Raw genomic sequence first — 22,089 nt, forward strand, 5'->3', positions numbered from 1 at the left:
CTTTCTCTCTGACGTGTTTTCTTTTGTAAATATCCAAAACTTTTTCTGCACTATTATTAAATTGTATTTCTTATAGAAAGAAAAATGTTGAACAACATCCCCCGAAAACACTTTAATTGTGATGGTCACAAACATTTTCTCAGTGGGACAAAACAGCATTTGGTGAAATTATATAGAATAAATAAATGTAACTCAGTCCCACAGAGTTTATCACTTGTAAACCAGCTGTGTACTGTATATGCAAGCTACATTCACTGTCCTTTACATGCACCTAATACAGTCTTAAAAAAAAAAAAAAAAAGAAAATGTAAAATATATCAGGAGAAACCAAAGGTGCTAATAAAACATGACATAAACTGCACAAGCACAGAGGCGGCATCAAAGTGGTGGAATCGTTTCCCTTTTAAAACACACGTGGACTCAAATACTTTGAGTCCGACTGGACATGCTCACATTGCCTTGAAACAACCTGCAAGAATCAAATCACATTTGAGAGGCAGTAATAAAAAGAGAGCGTGAAAAGCAACTCAGATCAGCTGTGCTGAGGATATAGATTGACCTATCACTCCATCTGAGCTCATAACTCAGAGTAAACCTAAAGAAAAAAACAAGATCACACACACCTGTTGTGAGAGTAGTTACACCACATCATCAGTGTATCAAACCACTGTCCAAACATCTAACAGTTCCTTCAACATACATGCAAATAAACATTCAAATCAAGTAACAATGGAAATATAACTGAGGCGTAGGAAACAATGGTAAAACACAAGTAAAACAGGGACAAGAAGAGAGAGGGAGATTCAGGTCATATGGGGTTAAAAAAGAGGGGAGAATAAAACTTGTTTTGTTTTTTTTTGCCCCCAAAGATGTGTTTAGACTGAATGCAGAGTGAGATTTATTTAGTCTCACACCATAACAGCAGGAGTGTTTCACAGTCCAGGCTTATTCACCAAATATGGCCAATTACAGCACAGATGTTAGCTGTAGCTCAATATGTGTTATTTCCGTGCACCCGTACTGTTTTTTTGCCAAAATACCTGGAACCTTTTATTTATCCCAATGATTTAATTACCTATAGTTTTCATGTCCTGTTCAGTCTGAACACACTTTGAGGCTACAGCAGAAATGGGAGGAGCGTTCACATTCCAGCCACTGGGGATTCAAAACCTGCAGCTCTTTACTTCTTCCACACAGTGTAGAAAACCCATCTGACACACTGCAGTTAAGGAATGCACAGAATCAAACATCACAGGAGGCGGACATCAATGGTATTACTTATTCGGGAATGAATGAACTGCTATAAGTTTTAACACTTTGCTTACAAATGTAAATTCTAGAGTAAGAACTTGGTCACATCGCTGCACAATGCTTGACATCTCAAGAATGAGAAAGGAGGTGTGTAAGCGTTTTTTTTTCTGTGTGCCAGCGCCCTTTTATCAATTGTTTTCGATGAGGAGAGAGCGTTTGCAGCAGCAGACGGCTGCCAGGAGAAAAAGTGCAGCGCCCAGCCTCTTTTTTCCAAGCGCTCCGCCTTTTTGTGCGCCCGCTTCAAGCGCTCAAGATTAAAAAAAAAAATCGTTCAACTTTTCAGAAAAGCGCTATTGACTTCACCGACGCTCTTTTCCAAATGTGTGATATTCCCTGTAGTTTTGCTGACTACAGATTGTGTCTTGTACCCACATCCTCTTTGATCTGTGTCTGATCTGGAAATAAATGATCTAAAATAAAAAACAGAGTAAAAAGTAACGTAGCAGTGTCGATCATAGAGCGACCGTTGTCACCAGACTGTTGTCATACAGACAGGAGGGCCGTGCAGCGCTTTTCTTCTCAGCCTACAAATGCTTCATGCAATCGCTACCGAGCGAAAAAGCAACTTTTCTGCCCGGAAAAACCTCATGAGTGACTAATTCAAATAATAGCCAGATATATAGAAAATCATTTCCAAATTTTCATTCTACAGGAATATATTATTTTAGAAAAATCTGAATCAGAAACTTTATTAATCCCAGGGTGACATTTGAATCTGTTTTGGGCTGTTTATGTGGATGCACACCAAAACAGCAAACTGAATGTGAAAAATCACAATTTTCTAAATGAATTCATTAACTGTTTACCCTTTCACACATGCACTGTACTCCTGAAAATATCCTGAAATTTTCGCGATGAGGTACATGTGTGAACACAGCAGGCAATATTCAGGGAAATCCACTGCGGGTGAGTGGGCCTGGGAAAACAGTGAGCTCTTATTGCTAATTGCTAATATTTCCAATTACACGTAGCATTGATATAAAGGCAAAAACCGGTCATGGTCGGACTCTGTTGCTTCATAAGCCATCTTGGACATGTTTCAACACGTATCACAGTGATAACCTGTAATGTGTTTAAAGGATACAGTTCCAGGTAGGAGGGCACACACACCACCTCTTTGGAGAAGCCCACGGGACACGAGAGCTTTCCCAGCTGCTCCTCATACAGACTCAGTGCCTCTTTCAGATTCACACTGTTTCCCTGTTGGCCAGAGGTAGAAAGAGAGAAAAGTCACAAGACATAAAAACTGTCGCTAATTATCTGTTGTTCAATCCTAACATGTTTGGGCTTTTATGCCTTTATTTAGATACAGGGTCGGAAATCAGGGGGAAAGCGGCCACAGGTTGGACTTGAACCCGGGCCATCCGCTTTGAGGACTATGACATCCGCACATGGGGCCCGCTAAAAAACCACTGACTCACCAGCACCCATAACCGACGGGTTAAAGGGGCAGAAAGAAATTGCAAAGTGTAGCCAATATGAAAAGTGAATAATGACTTCTCCCCGTTTGATTAATGTTCACATGATCACCCCTCCAATCAAATGATCTGCCATTCTCCATCTGAATGATATGAAACTGGTTTAACTGGGCTGTGTTCCCTCCTCGCAATATCATCCCATTTAACGTCAGTATTAACATTAGAAGTTTCAAAGAAAAACTGAATGCTGAAAACTCACCTGTGTGAAATATTTCCCAGAAGGATGAAGGACTTTTATTGACAGATCTAAGATGAGACGCAGGAACTCCCATGTCGAGTCTACAAAAAGCAGTTCAACAGTGACATCCATGAGAATATGTCTCATATATACGATTTTTAAAAAAATGATTAAGAGAGAGAAATAGAGAAACCTTCTTCTGGCTCTGTGGATATTGGGACCGCCGTGAGGTCATTAATTACATAATCAAACGTCCTTCCTTCCTGTACATATTTTTTCAGCACCGGCACACAGTCTTCCACTAGTATCTGAAAGCACACAAAAAAAAAGAAGCAGCACAATTATCTCAAAATCAGTAAAATCAAAAACAGTAGTCAAGTCACTATCGGGTAATTACAGCAGCCAGTTTGGAGAAAACTATTCCCCAAGGATCGGTTTTAAGTGTTAACTTTCAGCTTATTGAGAGGCAGCCAAAAAATGTTGTGTCTAGGCAGGTCAATGATTATCTAACACATTATTATGAAACAGGCCCATCCAGCTCGTCATCTAGCTAGCATATTCCAAACAAGAAAAACAACATGAACAAAGCCAGCAGTTTGAGGTCAGGAACTGGATGTTATTTAAGTTCAACTCCTGGCAAACAGCCACAACTTGCCCACCTGTCAGTCAAATCAGCCACGCTCCCTATTATGTCTAAATAGGTATAACTCTTAGCCTTAATATTATGAAAATGGGCTAGTTATTTAAAAATAAAAAAAAGCCCACCATACAGTTTTAATCAATAAAGAAGTGCGTTATTGAGACCAAAACCCTTTTTTTTTCTGCTGTAAAAATAGACACCCCAGGAGCTGCAGGGTGGTTTGCCTAGGAATCAAAACGTGCCAACAACAGCCTGACTCGATGACACCACATGAAAACAATATTTAAGTCAGACGGTTGATGACCATCTTTGTAATGCTGACTGTATTCAACTTTAAATGACACGATGTTTCTATCAAAGCAGCACATACAGCAACAGTACGACAGCTTTCTGTAGCAGTCCCCGCCTCCCTTTATGTAGCAATGATAAACATACTATGTCTGTCATTACAACTATAAAATTAAGGATTTCTCTGGCTTTGATTACTGCTGGAAATACTTGCGGTATTGTAAGTACTCAACAACAAAATATATATATCAGTTTAGCTCATGAATATTTATTCAGTACTCACTTGGTAACAGTCTCCCTCTAGGCTGTCAAGGATACTTCCACAAGTTAATCTCATGTGTGCTCTGCACCCGTCTATCACCTTCTGGTCAATGTATGACCGTTATTAAGGAAGCATCAGTCGGATATAGACACACAATGTAACGTCTTGAATCATAATTGAGTCACAATAATAAAGAGAGAAACATTTGGCAGAAAAAGAGCTGTGAAGGATATTTCCAACATGGTGATCATCTTTGGTTTTTGTTTGACCACCTCAGCCAGGATGCCTCCGTCACCTCCTCCCAGTATAAGAACCTCCTTTCCGGCATAATTCTCTTTTCCACTACCTATGATGGCTTGGGTGTAGGGCGAATCACTCTCTGCCAGGTCTGCAGGTAAGACAATCATTTTAGAAATAAATAAATGTGCGTGTGTGTGTGACTGTACATAAATAAATATTAGGGCTGGGCAACGATTAAAAGTTTTAATCGCGTTAATCGCATGAGTTCCTGTGATTAACCGCGATTAATCGCATTGTTATACGCAAAATCCAATAATGAATTAAAAAGTAGTGTATAGCGCACATTTATTGTAAATGTACTTCTCAACTTAAACAATGTAATCAAAGCAAATAAATACAAAACTAAAGCTTATTGCAATCGTTGCAGTCTGGACGCAGAGTGGTGTGGGTCTCCTCTCTGACTGCAGCTGGGTCTGCTGCGCGAGGCTACACTGACAGCCTGTGAGAGCTTTAGGAAGGGGGAGGGGCTCACGGCAGCACCCGCTGCTCGTTGAGGACAGTAACTGCAGAGCAATACAGTTTCTTACACCAAAAAAGTCTCCAATAACACCAGAAAAAGTCGCTAGATTTGTCGCTAGTAGCTGTTGACAAAAAAAGTCGCCAAGGTGGTTTGGAAAGTCGCCAAGTCACTTTCCTGTGAGCGCCGCAGCACTAAGCAACATACTAGGCTCGCTCACGATGGAATTTTACAAAATAAAAGCCAGTGAGCAACAGACTTTTACAATAAGAAAATAAATAATAAAAACTGCGTTAATGCGAGATAAAATAATTGTCGGCGATAATTAATTAATGAATTAACGCGAAAATAGCGCGTTAACGTGCCCAGCCCTAATAAATATACATATAATATAATCCTACAAAATAGGACAATATCTAGTACATTACCACATATTCTGTCAACGTTACCATGTCAATGAACCCACTTACAACAAGTTACTTCAAATGTGACTGTATCCGGTCTCTTGGAATGACAAACATGCTGTGGACTGTAGCGTTGTGTTCACTTACTGACATCGCCGTTGAGTACAAGGATATTCCCAAACTGCTTTGAGTGCAATATCTTTATGTTTTGGTAAGCAGAATCCTCTTCGTAAACCACTCGGTCAATGTCATACTCCATCAGTCTGCCGTCAGCTGTGGGCCAGTATCGGTCCACCTTAGCTCCACGTATGAGGGCTGGGAGCCTGCGGATGAATATTGGATAACAAAAACAGGAGGATCAAAAGAACTGCTGAGTGACATTAAACAGTTCTCTCACTACAAAGTGATTAAAAGCTTGAACCTCCCAAACACCTACCTTTTAATCCGTGTAATATTGCCATTTAAGAGAACCTTTAGCTTCTTTTCCAGTGCATTTAAAAGCTGTTGAGAAACATTTCAAACACTTAAGTATGCAACAATTGTTTTCAAAAAATTAGATCATTTCCTCTCATACCAACACACAGAGGCCGAGGAAGTGAACATTACAGCAACCAAACTAGTACACTTTACTCTGCTTGTATCGCCTTGCAGTCTTACTGAATTTCTATATAAACATGTGTATGGGACCATGGGCATGTTCAGGCAACAATAATGGCCCCTTGCCCTCCTCTTATGTGTCTGTCACATATCCAAACGCTATTTAAAGCACCGCTATCATCATGCTATTTGGCACAGATTTTTATGTCTCCAGGAATCACTGTCGTAAATAACAGTGTTCACCTAAAAGTAGGACAATTATATTTCATGAGGGCTATTAAATTTGTTTTATATCCTTAAAGAAGTATAAAGTCAGTAACATGACATGAAATGCCGCACTGTGGGACTCTCTGTGTGTTTCGGCTTCAAGGTAACAGATAAAGTGTGGTGTGTGTCTTTTCAAAATCACCTACATTGTCTAGTTGTGCAATGTTATCCTCTTCAAAACACTGCAGATCAATGGTGACCAACTCGTGGGAGTGCACACGCAGAACAGCAAACCTGTGACATAAAGTGACAAAAAAAAAGAAAGAAATTAACACAAAGCAATAAAGTGAGGTGAACATGTAACTTTACAGAACGGGAGCAGAACTTTAAAAAAAAATCTACATTTATTGACTTAAAAAGTGTAAAAACTTTGATGATTCCTCTTTGCAGAGTTTTAGGTAAAGCATCACTACATCCACTTCACCACTCCTATACCAAAATCTACCCCATATAAGCCAAGAGGTATTGTACTGTTGGATATGAATTAAGCAGTAAGACAGAAAGCATACTGCAAGAGTAGTTTATGTAGATCTTTTTTTTCTACTACTGGAATCCAAACTGTCCTGAACTACAGCTAAAAATAACAGCTGGTTTCAGGGTAGTGCTTTAACATTTTCTCTGTGGTCTGTTTTCACTCAACACACTGCGGCTAACAATGGTTACATTTATTTTTTTTTTGGCCGAATTAGGAGAAACCCCTCAAAGTAAGGTGCATGCACGTCCTGTTTTTAGAACTTTTCTAGAGAAGTGTGCAAAGCGTTTAAGCTCTTTCAGTATGGATAATAACTGTGAGAAACGTTAGAGGTGGTACAGAGGTCCTCAGTGGGTCTGCTCACAGTCAATCATTTCAGGATCAGGTCACTACTGTAACTCTGTTAAGAAGAAACAATGCATATGTTTTTACTACTCCATCTTGGATCACTCATGTTTTCTGTTTTTTGCCCTTATTCAGATATTATGATGTTACATAGAAAATGAATGATCCTTATTTATACTTACATAGCAGTCTACGTTTTTAATCATGTGCCAAAAAAAGGTGAATGCTCACAAAGTGTATTATATGAAGGATATTAGTGCACATGTAAACACACTCATCTGTAGCTGCATCTGAGTCCATCTTCATCTTGTAAAAAAAGTCATGTTTTCCTTTTTACAGACCGTATCATTGCAGCTGTCTACATTTTCTTTATAACAAAGTTGTCATGGCATTTGAGTGGGATGAAATGAACAGAACGGGATCTGAATTACTTGGACCAGATTTGGATTACCCAAACCAGATTAGCTCCAATGTTGCTTTGGAGGACAGTTTGATTCTGAGTCAGTGTATTAGAATCAGTGTGCCAGCTTTGCCATAATAAATGTTTTACCCATCTGCACAACAGTTCATGAATGCAGTTAACTACTTGATTACCAGGTAGTCACTTCAGTTATGTGATCTGAAGAAGCTGGTTGGTTATTACTAATTAAATAAATAAGAATTGCACCCATTTAAATTCAGGAGGAAGGTAAACTTTGTTTGTCTGCTCACAATGATTTATGAACAAATTAAACTCAGAGATACTAATTATTCAAGCAAAAGTTTCAATGTTTCAGTGTCAAATAAGGTTCCTTCTGACGTACATCTCTAATTCCTAAATAATGTTTCATCAGCTGAGGGCACGCTAACTCAAAGCACCCTCATTTTTAAATATTCAAAAACAACAACTCTAGGTTCCACTGGGGTGAAATTCAATCTAATCAGTATTTTAGTGTGTTGTAGAAATATAACATATTTTGTACAACTGTTTTTTTTTTTGGAATCTTGCATCTCTACAAAAAAACACAATAGAAAGAATTAAGCTTCTTTATGACAAGCAAAAATGTCTTACCGGCCATTCTTTCCTACAAATGTAGCGAGATATCCATGCCCGTCTGTGTCGTGGACAGTCTCTGTCATTTCCTGCTCGTGAAATATGGACAGTAGACCAGGGACTGTCGATGCAGAGTCAACTGGGAAAAGACGAAGGAATGAAACAATGGAGAACAAAAAAAAATATTTTTCTGCAATAGGTGTAAAGCAAATCCTTCAGTTATTGTCAAGTGTATTATAAACAAATAATTTTCAGTATTGAGGTAAAGCACTGATATGCAGGTAGAACCCCTGACAGTGTCATATCACTATATTTTATGCTGCTGGATGATGATTTACTTATTAAAGATTAATAAACATGTAATAAGTGTTTCAATGTCATGTCTGTGAAGGTTGTGCTTATTAATTTAACTTTCATATTTAAGCTTTTTTATCCAAAACAAAGCAGGATTTTTAATATTATAGCATTTGGATGTGTGTATATATATATATATATATATATATATATATATAATAAGGAATGTAACAACTAATTTCAACTGTCAAAGTGTGATTTAAAGAAATGCATAATATTATATAAATGTATTATAGCCACCTCATTTTTGCCACAAAAGAAGACATAAAGACGCTTTTTGTCTTTATGTCTTTTTGCTCAGCTTCACATATTAAGGTAAACAAATACTGTTCTTAAACCCTACTTCCTTCACGTATTACCTTAGGTTGTTATTAATTCATTTGGATTCAAATTTAGCATGTAACAATGTGGATTCAAAAATCAAACAGTAGGCCTATGGGAAGCGATTTTACCACTTGTAATAAAAAAAAAATAAACACACACTTTTAATAAAATGTTTATTTTTTAATTGTGATATTAACATTTTTCAGGACCAATATAAATGTTTGTAGTTTAGAATTTATTTTTGGTGTATTTTTGAGTCAATTATCACCCACTTTGACACTAGTCTAGCCAAGTAGATGCTGGTTAACCATACCAACCATAAGTATTTTATTATTTCTTATTATTACTTATTTATTTGATTTAAATACCTAAAACTACAAAAATGGCGGTAAACGCGTCACTACTTATGCGACGAAGCTGTAACGAGCATAACTGTATTCGCACTGATAGCCGAAGAGGTTTTGAACCGCTCTGCAAAGCTACAACAGAACAGACAAGTTAAAAAAAAAAAAAGTGTAATGTCTCAAAGCACACCACTATGCAAATGACATTCAAACCAAACATTTGACGTACGATAACTTTGCTCCTTACGCACCCACTTGTCAAAAAAAACGAGCGTATATATATATGCCACTTTCAGCCATGTTTCATCCAAATCGATATAGCGTTACTGTTTTGAAGGGCAGTGACAAACTAGCAGGTTGATGTTAGCAGGCTAGCCAGCTAAGCTAGCATGCAGCCCTGATGCAGGAACTGTAACCTGAATGCAAAAGGCTGTATTCCTCCGCTTGTCGCAGCTCATTTTTTACCTGCCGTAGAGAGGCTGAAGTCGAGGGTGTAATGTCGTAGTGCCATGTCTGAATGCAACCGTCATCCATGCCTGGAATAGACAGGCTGCGAGTATTTATCTGCAGAGACAGAGGGAGGGCCCTGCTACCACTGCTGCTACTACAACTGCTGCTACCACTTCCCACCACACTGAAGCAAACCAGGCGTGGCTACGGCGGTGCCAGGGGAGTGAGTGCTGCTGTGACAGTGCAGATAGTAACCCCCTCTGCTGTTTCTGCAAAGGCGCACTATGCGGACAGGTGAGAAGATGTTCCTGCAGGACTAAACAGATACAAGAAATCGTGCATATTTTTTCGCCTGCATCTGTTTTTGATGTTGCTTTTTCCTCACTGTTCTTCAATCAATCAATCAAACTTTATTTATATAGCACCTTTCAGACAAATTAAATGATGACTTATTTATTAAAGATTAATAAACATGTAATAAGTGTTTCAATGTGATGTCTGTGAAGGTTGTGCTTATTAATTTAACTTTCATATTTAAGCTTTTTTATCCAAAACAAAGCAAGATTTTTAATATTATAGCATTTGGATGTATATATATATATATGTATATATAATATGGAATGTAACAACTAATTTCAACTGTGAAAGTGTGATTTAAAGAAATGCATAATATTATATAAATGTATTATAGACACCTAATTTTTGCCACAAAAGACATAAAGACGCTTTTTGTTTCTCTCTTCAAAATAAAGTTTTAAGTCAGGACTCAAAAAAACTACCTTGTTGTATTTGATGTTGCTTTGAAACTCAACTTCACATCTTAAGGTAAACAAATACTGTTCTTTAACCCTACTTCATTCACGTATTACCTTAGGTTGTTATTAATTCATTTGGATTCAAATTTAGCATGTAACATCTGATCTGCTTTCAGACCTGATGCATTGATATCGATTAAAAAAAAATCAAACAGTAGGCCTATGGGAAGTGATTTGGGAACAAACTAGCTGGGAACAAGAGTGCAGAAAAGTTGTTGACAAAAAGTAGTTTATAAAATCATTGAGAGACTAATGCACACCAATAAGAATTTAAAAAATATGTATAAAAAGAAAAGAAAAGAAAATATGACACATAAAAGCAATAAGATATTAAAATAAATACATAAGAGGAAAATATTTAAAATTGTCGTAGGATAAAAAAGACAATACAGTAATGTTAAGATTTGAATTGATATAAAACACTATATAAAAGCCAGACTGAATAAATGAGTTCTTGTACATGGCCAGCGGCGTGTGCGCTTAAAAATGTAAAACCTCCTGGTCAAACAAACTTCTATGAAATGCATCCGTCCAATCTAACGTCACAAGGAAACTTTTTACAAAGGCAGCCCCTAATCAAGGAAAAGGCAACGTAAAGTAAGTTGGCTTGTATTAAAACGAGAATTAAAAACATTAGTGAAACCTTTTCTGTTTTGATATTTCCGTCATAATATGTCACAAAGTGAAAATATTAGGACATTTACAACATATAGGCTGCTGACTTTTTAAGTTCACCTTATGATGTAGCAAGAGGGGAACACAATTAACATGTAAAATAGGCCTATACTTGTGTTGCTTTAGCCCTTCCACGGCTTTTGTGGCCTAAGCAAAATTTGATTATAACTACTTTTGAGTACTAACATTGAAGAATTGTGTGTTTAATGTTAAACAAAAGATAAATAGACCTAACAAACAACAAAATAGACGACCATACAAATTTAATGTGAGACTTCTATAACTATTCCTATAATGTAAAGAGACTTTGGTTTATAAATGTAATAGTATGTGAGAAGCATAAAGAAGAGCAAGTGAGACTAAGATTCATTTTCACATGTCTGTTTTATTCGTACAAGTAAAATAGCCTGAAATGGATGTAACATAGAATTTTGCTTTTAACCTAACATAGATATAAAATGCAGTAACAGAAACACAAAACATGCACAAAAGATGAGGATGCAGAGAGTCAGAAGAGCCCTTTGAAGTTTTTTTTTTTTCACTTCCAGTGGTTAAATGAAAGTTTGATACAGATATGAATCTCTTCACCTTGTTTAAAACATGCACAACTCCAACAAAGGTACAGACATGGTGTATATGTTTATCGGGTTGCAAATGCCCGAAGATCATCCATGGATTAGTAATAAACATTTATGGATAATGCCGGCTTGTATCATTTTGAACATGTATTTGTATCACAGTCACAATCACTGATGGTATATATAGTGTCATTTTGGTGACAAATAATGCACATACAAGGGGTGGACATAAGCACAAAATGTTTTTTTTTTAAATACTTCATGCAATCACAGTAATAATTCAAAACATGGTAAATATTCAACATGTCACAAAGCTTGGTTGGAGGAACAGATTTAAGCGTTACGCACACTAGCACCTAACATCAGACAAAGTTAGCGACTAGCTGGTGAACATCGCATGAACATTTACAATCCAAAGGAGCTACATTAGTACCCTTAGGGGTTGGTGGAGACCAAAAACAAAGCCAAAAGACAGCGACATTGACCACTAACACAACTCCAAAGGAAAGTTAATGTTACTTCATTACTGCTGCATATGTAAATAACAATTTTGTACTTAATCTTAAAAAAAAAAAAAAAAGAGTACCGGTCAGTATTATGTTAACACTGGTTTCCACTGAAGCCTTTGCAAAAATAATAAAACCTGTTTTACAGTAATGACTTACCTTCACAGAACCTGATTTCTTTATATAGTATTTATAGCATCATTACAGCTGACCTGATCCATAACCTTGACCTGTAGTACTGTACATCATTAGAAGGTAAATGCACCACAATCAAAAGCATCAAAATCAGAGTCTCCCACCTCAAAGTCAAAGCTGTTATAGTGAGGGGAGTCGAGTGTGGGGCCGCAGGTATGGTACGCGCCTGCTGGTCCCATGCCAGAGAAATCCGTGTTGAGCGGCATGTCAGGACCTTTGGCTTCAAGATTAGTGAGCGCGCATGTGCCGAGGTACCCCATAGCGGAGGAAGCAGCAGCCCCTCCCATCAGCAGGTACACCGCCTTCGCTGTTTGGGCGTTGCTGATGGTGCCATGACGCAGACACCCGACAGAGTGCACACCTCCTTTGTAATTCTTTGAACGGGGAGAATTCCTGCCTGTTAGGAAGGAAATAAACATGTTTTTTGTAACCCTTTTATACACATGCACTACCATAAATATATGCACATTTTTAGCATAGCCTTTCCCTGACATCTTTCTGAGTTGCCCTTTCACACATGCCCATCAATGGTGAGGACGTTTCAGGAGGCAAGACGTGGCTTGAAAAGGTCACGGGGGAAATGTGTTTTGACTACAACATATCCAATTGGATAACAGATTTTCCCAGACGGTGGAAGAATAACAAAGTCCGATGATATGATGGCAGTCTTTGCTTTTATATCAATGCTACGTGTAACTGGACGTAATCACAGAATGAAAGCTCAGTGAAAAACCTCTTGATCCAAAAGATGATTTAAAAACCAGAAACAATCTGAATAGTATTGTTAAAACCTGTTCTAAGATTATCAGCCTGACAACCAAGACACTTGCATTGCTGTTGCCATCAGGGAGTCGTTATGTTGACTGAAAACTAACCGTTATTCTAGACCGTTCATCCTCTGTGCAGTCAGATTACTAAATGCACCTTAGGTTTTACATTTTTACTGACTTTTATCCTTTTACTACCACCGATCTGTTGTTTTTTTTTAATCCTTCTATGACTGAACCTTTTATTGTTTTTACTCAGTCTGGTTTTCTATTAATCAGTCTGTTTACAATTGGTGTCTCCTTTTATGGTCCCATTTCATATTTTTAGCTCTTTTGTATAATTCTTTGTCTGTACGTCAATGTGTTTATCTTTTTTTATACGCAAGCTGCTCAAGAACCAACTTGTCCAAGAGTGATTAATAAAGTTGTTTGAATTGATTTGAATTGAATTACTTTTTGACCCCTTGTGGTCATTTACCAGGGGCCAGGTTTGGAAAAAAAATTCAGATACTGTTGTGCTGAAAATCTGTGTTCACACCTGCAGCTCACCAAGAAAATGTCAGGATATTTTTAGGAGTTTTGTGCTTCTGTGAGTAGCTTATGCAAGTTTTAAACAGAAGTCATACAAAAACCTGATGAACGTGTTACTTCTTACAGATCCGCCCTGAGCTGCTCCTGTGGGTGCCTAAAACCAAGCGGAAGCTCAGAGGGGACCGTGCGTTTGCTGTTGCGGCTCCAAAATTATGGAACGATGTACCTCAGCACGTTAAGGAGGCCTCTTCTCTGCCTGTTTTTAAATCTCTTCTTAAGACCCATCTCTTTTCCTTGGCCTTTGACACACGATAAGACGTCGACTTATTTATTTATTTAATTTATTTTTTGCGTGCCTATTCATTTTTATGTCTTTTAACTTGATTCTGTATTTCACATGTAGTTTTCTTTTATCTCATGTGAGCTGTTACGTATTTTATTTATTCTTCTGTACAGCACTTTGGTCAACTGTGGTTGTTTTAAAGTGCCTAACAAATAAAGTTGGATTGGATTGGAGATCAAATATCCATCTTGCATGATTAAACCTGATAATTATAAGAAGAAAAAAAAGTAAGAGGAAAACAAGCATACATCCCATACTCACCTTTATCCCTGGGGGAGGCACATGTTGTGGGCCCTGGGGAGATGGCCTCTGTGTCAATAACCGGTGGTGTTGGTGGATCTTTTTCCAGGATTTGCTCAGGCACCAGGTCTTTGAGGGTGATGTGTGGAGGATTCACCTGATGTCTTTTACAAGGACTGAGAGGTGATGTGACACTCTGTGGAAAATATTTTTTTAAAATTGAGTTTTCTTTTCGAGATTTTAAAAGATAACATTTCCTGATAGACGGACGACTATACGTTAATAAGCATTTAGCTAAAAGCACAGATGTACAATGCTTAAGAGCAGCTAGCATGATTTTAGATTGATCTTGCTGTGGGTAGGCATTCACATTTTACAAATCACTAAATTAGTCTCATCTCACCTGTTTCACTTTTTTCAGCGTATTCACCCATTGACTAAAAAGCATTAAAAAAAAAAAAGGAAAACAATTGTTATTTCTGTCATCCAAATCATAGAGCAAGCAACACTATAGATCCGCCAGTGAAAAGACAGGTAGCATGAATGGAATGTGAAGTATTTGTGTCTCTAGTTTGTCAAACTTCCTTTCTCACAATATGCCTACTGGTATTGTGGGAAGAGGAGTTAGACGTCCAACTGAGTTAGCAGGAATGGAAAATTGAGGCCGGTGAAAAATGTATCTGATGTAGGGCTGGCTTCTTTTTCTCTTTTCTAATGTAGGGTGACCATGTTTTCAAACCTCCAAATCGGGACACTTTAATTCTACTGCAAACCCACATGTAAAGAGCCACAGATCGAGCCATTTCTGATCACACAAGCTGGTAGGTAAAAGTGCCCAGCTCGTTTAAAATTGGTTGGCACCGGCATTCGCCTCCCTGAAGTAGATCATAACAGTGCTACATCCAGCCTGTACCCGCCATTTGTGTTTGCTAATTTTAACATGGCTTCGTGTGTCGGCATTTCCACCGTTGGAGACTTAAAATGGACGCTTGCAGTGTGTGCATAACACAGCATATTCATTGCCGTGGTACTTTTCAAAGGAAGCTGTAAGCTCCTGGTTAAAACAGCAGCTAGCTGCATTGGCGACATCATTGATTGACATACATACAGACAAATCAGTGTTGCAAGCATGCACATTGTTTGGGTTGGTTACAACTGGGACAGGGACTGTTCAAAACCAGGACATGTTCGTGTTTGTTAGATATTTCGGGGGACTTGGGACAGAGAGCTAGAAAATGGGGTGGTCCCGGTAAAATCGTGATGTAGGCCATGGTCACCCTCATCTAATGTATACATCAACAAGCAAGCCACCCAGGTGAACAGAAGTTTAGCAACGTTTTTAAAGTTTTTTTTTAGGGAAAATGTTGTATTTAACTATCTTGTAGAATGATATAAGAGAAAACCGGTAGCCTAACACCAGTGGTTGTCATGAAGATATAATTTAGCTTTTATTTATTCATTACAAAATATAAGTAAAAAGTACAAGTTCCATAGTATCTTTTTTGGCTTAACCTATCTATGCTTAGCGAACTACCTGTTTGTACTCTTTAATAACTAACAGCTGTATCAGTCTTCTTGTCCATTTCTATCAAACATTGAAACCACTCCCAAGTTCACTTTAGGTAAATGTTTGACGTGGCACTACAAAGTTTTGATTTAATTTTTTTTTTTTTATCATAATATGCATAAATAGTGAAGTCAGCAAGGATAGCACTTTTATCATTTTGAGGAATTGTATCTTTTAGTTGAGTTACAGGAGAAGTTTGATACCGCTCTGTCAGTTTGACATATGAAGCTACTTCTGGTTAGCTTAGCTTAACTTAGCATGAAAACTGAACACAATAGGAAACAGCTAGCCTGGCTCTGACGTCTGGAATAGCACCTCTAAATCACTTCAATTACTCTATATTTTCAAGAAGAACAGTAAAAGTTAATAATACAAATTGCATTGTCATGGTGGATAGCTGCCAGATTATTTTTTGGTTTACGCTGTGCTTCACTACCTTCCTTGTTTCACTCTTTCACGTCTATTTACACAAAACCCTTACTATTTCCTACATTGGTGGTAAATATGTGACACAACTCTCAAATTTGAGTTAAAGATATGGACAATAGACCAAACCTTTTTTTTTAACATTCTACTTGAACAAGGCAAAGTGTGAAGTTGAGAAAGCACAGTATCAACCAGACCTGCATTCTGCAGAGCTTTCAGTCATCAGCAGCAGGTATTTATTCTGGGGGAGGATCAGAGCAAAGCAGCAGTCTCTGCTTCCACCGGAGGGTAATTTAGGCAGGTCGAGGATCTCCTTGCCTTCAACGATAGTCTCACAACCGCCCTGCAACTGAACCAGCTGGTCAGGGGGGGAAGAGGCATCGTGACACACCAGGAGACTGCCCTCAGCTGTCAGGAGCAGAAACCTCTTTTTCCACTGTTTGAAAATAAATCCACCTGGATGAGAGGAGCAGGTTGGAAAAAAACAGATGTGATAAACATTTCTAATCATACCCTAGAGCTTATTGACAATATTTAGGGTGGTCACAGTGATCCTGATAGCAGTGGGGGCAGTGTACAGCTGGATTAAAGCATGAACACTTTGTCATTCCATCATCCCACCAGATTAGAGGCAGTCAGGTGGTTGGAGGATCAAGAGGATGTGGATGAGGGGCTCAACCAATCAGGGGCTTTATCACATTCACACGCACACATCTGGATTTCATGAAGATACAAACATACAGTGAAAAACACATGGGGAAAATGTGCTTTATTAAAGCATGTAACATTATTACACTACAAGAGCTGGTGAAGAAAGATGAAACATGATGTGCTTTAGATTACTAATCGTTTTATTGTATTCCAGCCAGCCCTTCAGATAATGATTCTTTTAAGGTTCTCCACACAGCTGTGGCTTTAACACGAACAAAATGTGCCTTTTTAAAAACACAAATTTAAAAATCTTAAACAAAACAATACTCATCTCAGTTAATAGATGATAAGCCGGTTAAATCATGGTTATTTTTTCTTGTTACGAGAGCACTGCTTACTTGATTAACAATATCTTATCGTACTGTAAAATGTTATTTTGGAATACTTCTTACTGGCTGTTTTTTTAAACCACCGACTCACACTATACATTTTCGACCTTACTGAAAATAATTTAAAATCGCTACAACTCCACAAAGCAATGCTTTAACATGATTGCAATCTTCCTTTTGAAAACAGGGGGAATATCCAAAAATCACTTTAAAGAATGACGGGGAACAGACAGCAAATATGCAGATTATCATAAAATCACATAGCCATCCCATAGCCTGTCGTAAGAGAGACAGCCATGTTTTTGCTCTGAAATACTACCACAGCTGTTATGACTATTCAGTGGAAAAGATCAGCTCACCGTACATCCTCAGCACCCCATGGTGGATCTCCGAGACGTTCATGTTAACAGTCGATGAAGCCTTTGTCGGTACAAGCTCGGAGTGAAATTTTTAGACGACAGGATGGGTGAAAAGCACATGAGGCTCAATGTGAGTTTTAATGCTCAGGCTTAATCCTCATTCAGCTGGGAGGTTCCACAGAGAAACAGTTCAACAGCTTGATATGGAAACAGGTTGTGATGAGAGGTTAGACACAAACTGCAGCAGTGTGCGCAGAGTTACTGTAAAGAGACGAACACTTCACCTGCTGTTGAATATTCTTGCTTTAATTTCAGTTTTGCAAACAGAGATTTAACAAGTCATTTTGATGTCAGTTTTCACCAAACCTCCGGGACTCATTCCCTCTCTTCAAATCCAGATGGTACAGAAAACAACTGTTGAGCCATCTACTTCCATTATGTAATAACTTCATCACAGGTTATCACTAAATCCCTGAATTCTTTCTGCAATGATTCAACTTTCAACACTTAACCAGTGCACGTCGGGGTCTTATCCTCTGTAAACCGTGCTTATTTAGATGGCTTCTGTCTTGTCGGATTACATCATTAAATATCATTAAATACAAACATTAATTGTGAACGTGCTTAAGAAAGAAATCCATTGTAAAAATTGCAAATTCATCAGGGTTTTCAAACGTCGCTCAACTGTACACGGAGAGGACACAGCAGCCACATCACTAGTGATCAAATCAACTGAACAAACTTTGTGAAGCTCATGAGAAAACGATCAAATCAATATCACATTAAAATGAAGCTTATACAGAATTAGTTTTCATTACAGAATCTGTCTTTAAAAACAATAAATAAAATAACTTAAAACCAAGCAAATATTCTGTAGTATGTGAAGAAAGAAATAATGAAGGCATAAAACTCTGCTGAAGTGACACAATGATCACACAAAAAAGCTAGCAGCTACATTCTGGTGCTGTGTGCTGGTTATGGCAACTCGTGTGACGGCTTTGGCACTTGATTACATCTTTCATATAAACAGGTGTTTTATAATCTTCCCCTCAGTGGACAACACATGAAACGTGTTTAAGGAAACCCATAATGAAAGAGACAAGTTTCAATACATTTAGCTTTGGAATAAATGAATGACCATCGCTTCAGTAAAAGCTTTCTCTGGGTATTTAGATATAGAAAGTATCTCTCGTTACATGTAGATTATTTGAGACATTTTTCATTCCCCAGGACCCAATCATTTCCTGTGTGATATGTCTGGAATGATGAGCACAGACACAGAACAATTGCTGTTATTTTTCCCTCGTATGTGTCAAGTGCGTGTCTGGTTATGATAGCTGATCCTCATATTGCTTTCTAAAACAGTCTCCAGCGGGGAAAAAGTCCCACGCACGCTCCTGGTACATTTTCCACACATAGGACTCCTAAAACACAAGACGTAAGAATTAAAAGGGGGGTCAAAGCTGTCTTCAGGAATCCATTAAAAAAACTTTTTAAAAAAAATTTAAAAAGCTGTAATAAAAGATTTCAGACTAACCTGTCCAGTGTGCTCCGTTTCATCTTTGTTGATGAGGTACATTAAAAAGAACCTGAAAGAGAACGCGCGTGTTAATTATAGGTCATATCTAGTTCACACACACTCTCGCACACACGCACTTTATGCACATACAACACAGATGATGTGGACTCACATGTAATTGGCCAGGTTGTGTTCATCAAACGTGTGCGTCTCAAAGCCGTGTGGCGTCGTATCAAAGTAGTCGCTTCCAATCCCACATATGAAGCATTTCGTCTGCACAGAAAACAGTGATGAGTATTCAATCAAAGCTGTGCATATAAAGCGCTAGTTTCAACTCTCCACTGTTACTCTGTACCTCCATGTCTTCCTTGACCTGCTCCTGTTGGTCTCGGAGTTCTCCAAAGGCATCAATGATCAGACCTGCAGTGACATTAGAGGATTTAAGGGTTTAGGACATTTTCACACCATACCTGTAACTTAACATCCCTTCTCTGTGTGAACAGATTCAAGTCTGTCTCCAAAAGCTCCACATATTATTCCCTTGTTAGTTCCCTCCAGTTTTTTTTTTACCCAATGAAATTCATTTTTGAAAGTGTCCTCCAAAGCAGCATTGTCCTTACCCTGAATGATGGCCAGAAGAATAACGATGACAAAGAAGAAGAAGGTAATGTCAAAGACCACTCGATAAAGCTCGTATTCATCTCCAGCGGGATCCTCGATTTCATCTCCAATGCCTCCACCAGCACGCACACCGACGTACATGTGGAACAGATAGCACTGCAAAGACAAACACACGCACAAAAAAATTGCACATGGATGGTTGGAGGTGTACAGACGCCTTAAGTAGACTTGCTTCAATACATTTTATTTACACCTTTGTCCTGTGAACAAGTATTTTCCTTTCGTTTTCACAAGATGTCATCTTATTTTCTTGTTATCTCAGGATGACAGAGCTTCTATTGTTATACATAACAAAAATAAGTTGAGTGAAAACAAGTAGAATTGACTCGTCATTGAGGTAAAACCATCTCAAGATCAATAAGTTTGGGTCTCATGGAAACAGAAATGACTCGTTATAAATAAAATGCATGGATGCAGGTCTCCTTAGGATTTCTTTAGAGGTGAGTAATAAAGTCCACATATGTTTAGGTCCACGGTGACTTACAGTCATCATGTCATCACATTTCATATCGGGTTCATCTTCATCCTCGCTCTTGTTGTAAAACTTGCGGAAGAAATTGAACGCGACCACCGTGTAAAGGTACACCACCACCGCCAACAAGCCCACCGTCATCATGAGCTAGCGGACACAAGGAGAACACACATTAAGTACACTCAAACTGAATTATAGGTAACACTATTTGGGTTTCTTCCCGCCGCTTGCCTGTTTGCCGTTGTGTGTGACTGAGGACAGGATAGTGCGAAGAGTCTTGACACCCATGGCGATGTCCAGCAAGTGACAGGCGTAGAAGAAGTTGTTGTAGTGTCCGAGCAGGGACATGATCAGGTACCAACACAGATAAAGGAAGGTCTGAAAAGAAATTACAAAACGGTTGTTTTGGCTCTTAGAGGTAAGATACATTCGCATAGTATTTAATGGTGAAGTCAGTATGGGTTTGCTTACACCGTCTGTGAAAATGACGCCAAACTTCCAGATCTGGTACTTGATGTCAATGGACGTCACCCTAAAATCCAACACATTTATTAACATCCTCTTTGAGATAATGAATTCCAGTTTAGACGGCTATTATCTACCCTTCACATCTCTGTGAGTTCAATATGTACTCTACCATGAAAACATGGAGCTGTCTGGTTCCTCCTGTTTCTTCTCATGCTGTTGGCTCACATCCAGGGAGGCTAAATCCACACCCAGAAGTTCAGCGATTCTTTCTCTGCCATAGATGTCTCCGTACTTATCCAGGACCTGTATGATGATACAGATTGAAACATTAAGCAGCTCTACAAAGCCCGTTTTTTTCAAACCTCCCAAAATCATTAAGTCTACTCACCTTTCGTTTGACAAACTTATCCCAATAGTTGTTTGGGAAGGAGCTGTGAAAAGGGGGGAAATCAGTCTTTATTAAAAAACTAACTAGTTGGTATTTGACAAAGTTTGTATGTATTTTAAAAGCCCATCTAATGAAAGGCATTGCTCATCAGCCTAGGCTATAAATGCTGTAGTGTGTGGAATCGGTGCACTTGCTTCCTATTGGTCCCTGAACAAATAAAAATGCAATAATTAAAAGTCTGGACTATTTCCTCAATATTTCAAGGTGTGAACCCAAACGGCCAAATTTTCTACCCTGACTTTATCCAAACTTTTTCATGCCTTCATATTTACTATAATTCACTGCAAAAGTGGTGATTGGGTTTGTATCATGGGACTGCTTTGTGACCAGGGCTTCCCTGAAGTGTTCTAATGGATGTGTGAAAAGGGCTTTAGTTAGCTCTATTCGGTAAACGATTCATTCTGTGTCCACGCACGGTGTATTCAGAACCAGTCTGTCCCACTGGCCCTTTATGTCATCATCCTCAGGCTGCTCGGTGATGTAGAGGCCGTCAAACTCCAACTTTCTTGCAAGTTCTTTCTCCCGTTTAAAGATAACCAGTGGAATCTGGTGTGAGAAAAAAAAAAAGATAAACTGAGGCTCAGCTTTCAGGTGAAATCAACAGTTTTCTTTGCTGTTTTTCCATCATACCTTGAGACAGTTGTAGCCAATGATACAGATGAATGAAATGACTGTGTGCAGGGCAGCAATAAAGGCCAGTGTTGGCTGCATGTAGCCAGTGCTCTCCTCTAAATAGAAATAAAGCGGAACATCTTCCTCGTCCTCATCTCCTCCGTCACTCATTCCAGATCCCTCGGCTTCTTCAGCCGAGCCTTCAAACAGCCCAGAGCCTTCAAACATACCGCTCCCCTCTGCAAACCCTGACCCCTCCATCTCTTCACCCTCAGGGGGCGTGTCAGACACCTGAACAGAAAAATGCAGACAAGCTTGGTACAGTCGGAGTGCAACGAGAGAT

General features: G+C 38.6%; 3 protein-coding genes across 3 annotated transcripts in view; all 3 read right to left on the bottom strand.

Moving 5' to 3' along the window:
- Positions 1-99: 99 nt before the first annotated feature.
- On the bottom strand, positions 100-9,703 carry sms (spermine synthase). Its single transcript, XM_061054811.1, has 11 exons — positions 9,520-9,703; positions 8,051-8,171; positions 6,329-6,416; positions 5,755-5,819; positions 5,466-5,641; positions 4,389-4,545; positions 4,179-4,266; positions 3,161-3,275; positions 2,989-3,068; positions 2,396-2,511; positions 100-1,211 (listed from the first exon to the last, which is right to left on the bottom strand). The coding sequence occupies exons 1-11, from the start codon at positions 9,563-9,565 to the stop codon at positions 1,181-1,183; spliced, it is 1,083 nt and encodes a 360-aa protein (XP_060910794.1). The 5' UTR covers positions 9,566-9,703; the 3' UTR covers positions 100-1,180.
- Positions 9,704-11,359: 1,656 nt separating this feature from the next.
- LOC132987856 (uncharacterized) lies at positions 11,360-18,691 on the bottom strand. Its single transcript, XM_061054812.1, has 5 exons — positions 17,547-18,691; positions 16,345-16,603; positions 14,558-14,591; positions 14,176-14,350; positions 11,360-12,670 (listed from the first exon to the last, which is right to left on the bottom strand). The coding sequence occupies exons 1-5, from the start codon at positions 17,587-17,589 to the stop codon at positions 12,327-12,329; spliced, it is 855 nt and encodes a 284-aa protein (XP_060910795.1). The 5' UTR covers positions 17,590-18,691; the 3' UTR covers positions 11,360-12,326.
- A 46-nt stretch (positions 18,692-18,737) lies between these two features.
- Positions 18,738-22,089, bottom strand: part of LOC132988730 (ryanodine receptor 1-like) — a 49,452-nt gene continuing 46,100 nt past the window's right edge. The window contains exons 95-106 of the mRNA XM_061056303.1: positions 21,765-22,037; positions 21,550-21,680; positions 21,075-21,117; positions 20,856-20,989; positions 20,690-20,750; positions 20,450-20,596; positions 20,231-20,365; positions 19,686-19,842; positions 19,421-19,485; positions 19,238-19,338; positions 19,084-19,135; positions 18,738-18,970 (exon numbers count right to left, since the gene is read on the bottom strand). Coding sequence (XP_060912286.1) covers positions 18,875-18,970; positions 19,084-19,135; positions 19,238-19,338; positions 19,421-19,485; positions 19,686-19,842; positions 20,231-20,365; positions 20,450-20,596; positions 20,690-20,750; positions 20,856-20,989; positions 21,075-21,117; positions 21,550-21,680; positions 21,765-22,037 — 1,395 coding nt within the window. The 3' untranslated portion in view covers positions 18,738-18,874. The remainder of the gene's footprint in view (positions 18,971-19,083; positions 19,136-19,237; positions 19,339-19,420; positions 19,486-19,685; positions 19,843-20,230; positions 20,366-20,449; positions 20,597-20,689; positions 20,751-20,855; positions 20,990-21,074; positions 21,118-21,549; positions 21,681-21,764; positions 22,038-22,089) is intronic.

Source organism: Labrus mixtus, chromosome 14 (genome assembly GCF_963584025.1).
Source record: "Labrus mixtus chromosome 14, fLabMix1.1, whole genome shotgun sequence".
NCBI classification, from domain to species: Eukaryota; Metazoa; Chordata; class Actinopteri; order Labriformes; family Labridae; genus Labrus; species Labrus mixtus.

Coding starts and splice junctions, on each gene's coding strand:
- sms (XM_061054811.1), bottom strand. CDS start 9,565: ATGGCACTACGACATTACACCCTCGACTTCAGCCTCTCTACGGCAG. Junction 6,417..8,050: donor TTTGTAGGAAAGAATGGCCG/GTAAGACATTTT, acceptor TTTATGTCACAG/GTTTGCTGTTCTGCGTGTGC. Junction 5,642..5,754: donor AATATTACACGGATTAAAAG/GTAGGTGTTTGG, acceptor ATTCATCCGCAG/GCTCCCAGCCCTCATACGTG.
- LOC132987856 (XM_061054812.1), bottom strand. CDS start 17,589: ATGAACGTCTCGGAGATCCACCATGGGGTGCTGAGGATGTACG. Junction 16,604..17,546: donor TGGGGTGCTGAGGATGTACG/GTGAGCTGATCT, acceptor CCTCTCATCCAG/GTGGATTTATTTTCAAACAG. Junction 14,351..14,557: donor CGCTGAAAAAAGTGAAACAG/GTGAGATGAGAC, acceptor TATTTTCCACAG/AGTGTCACATCACCTCTCAG.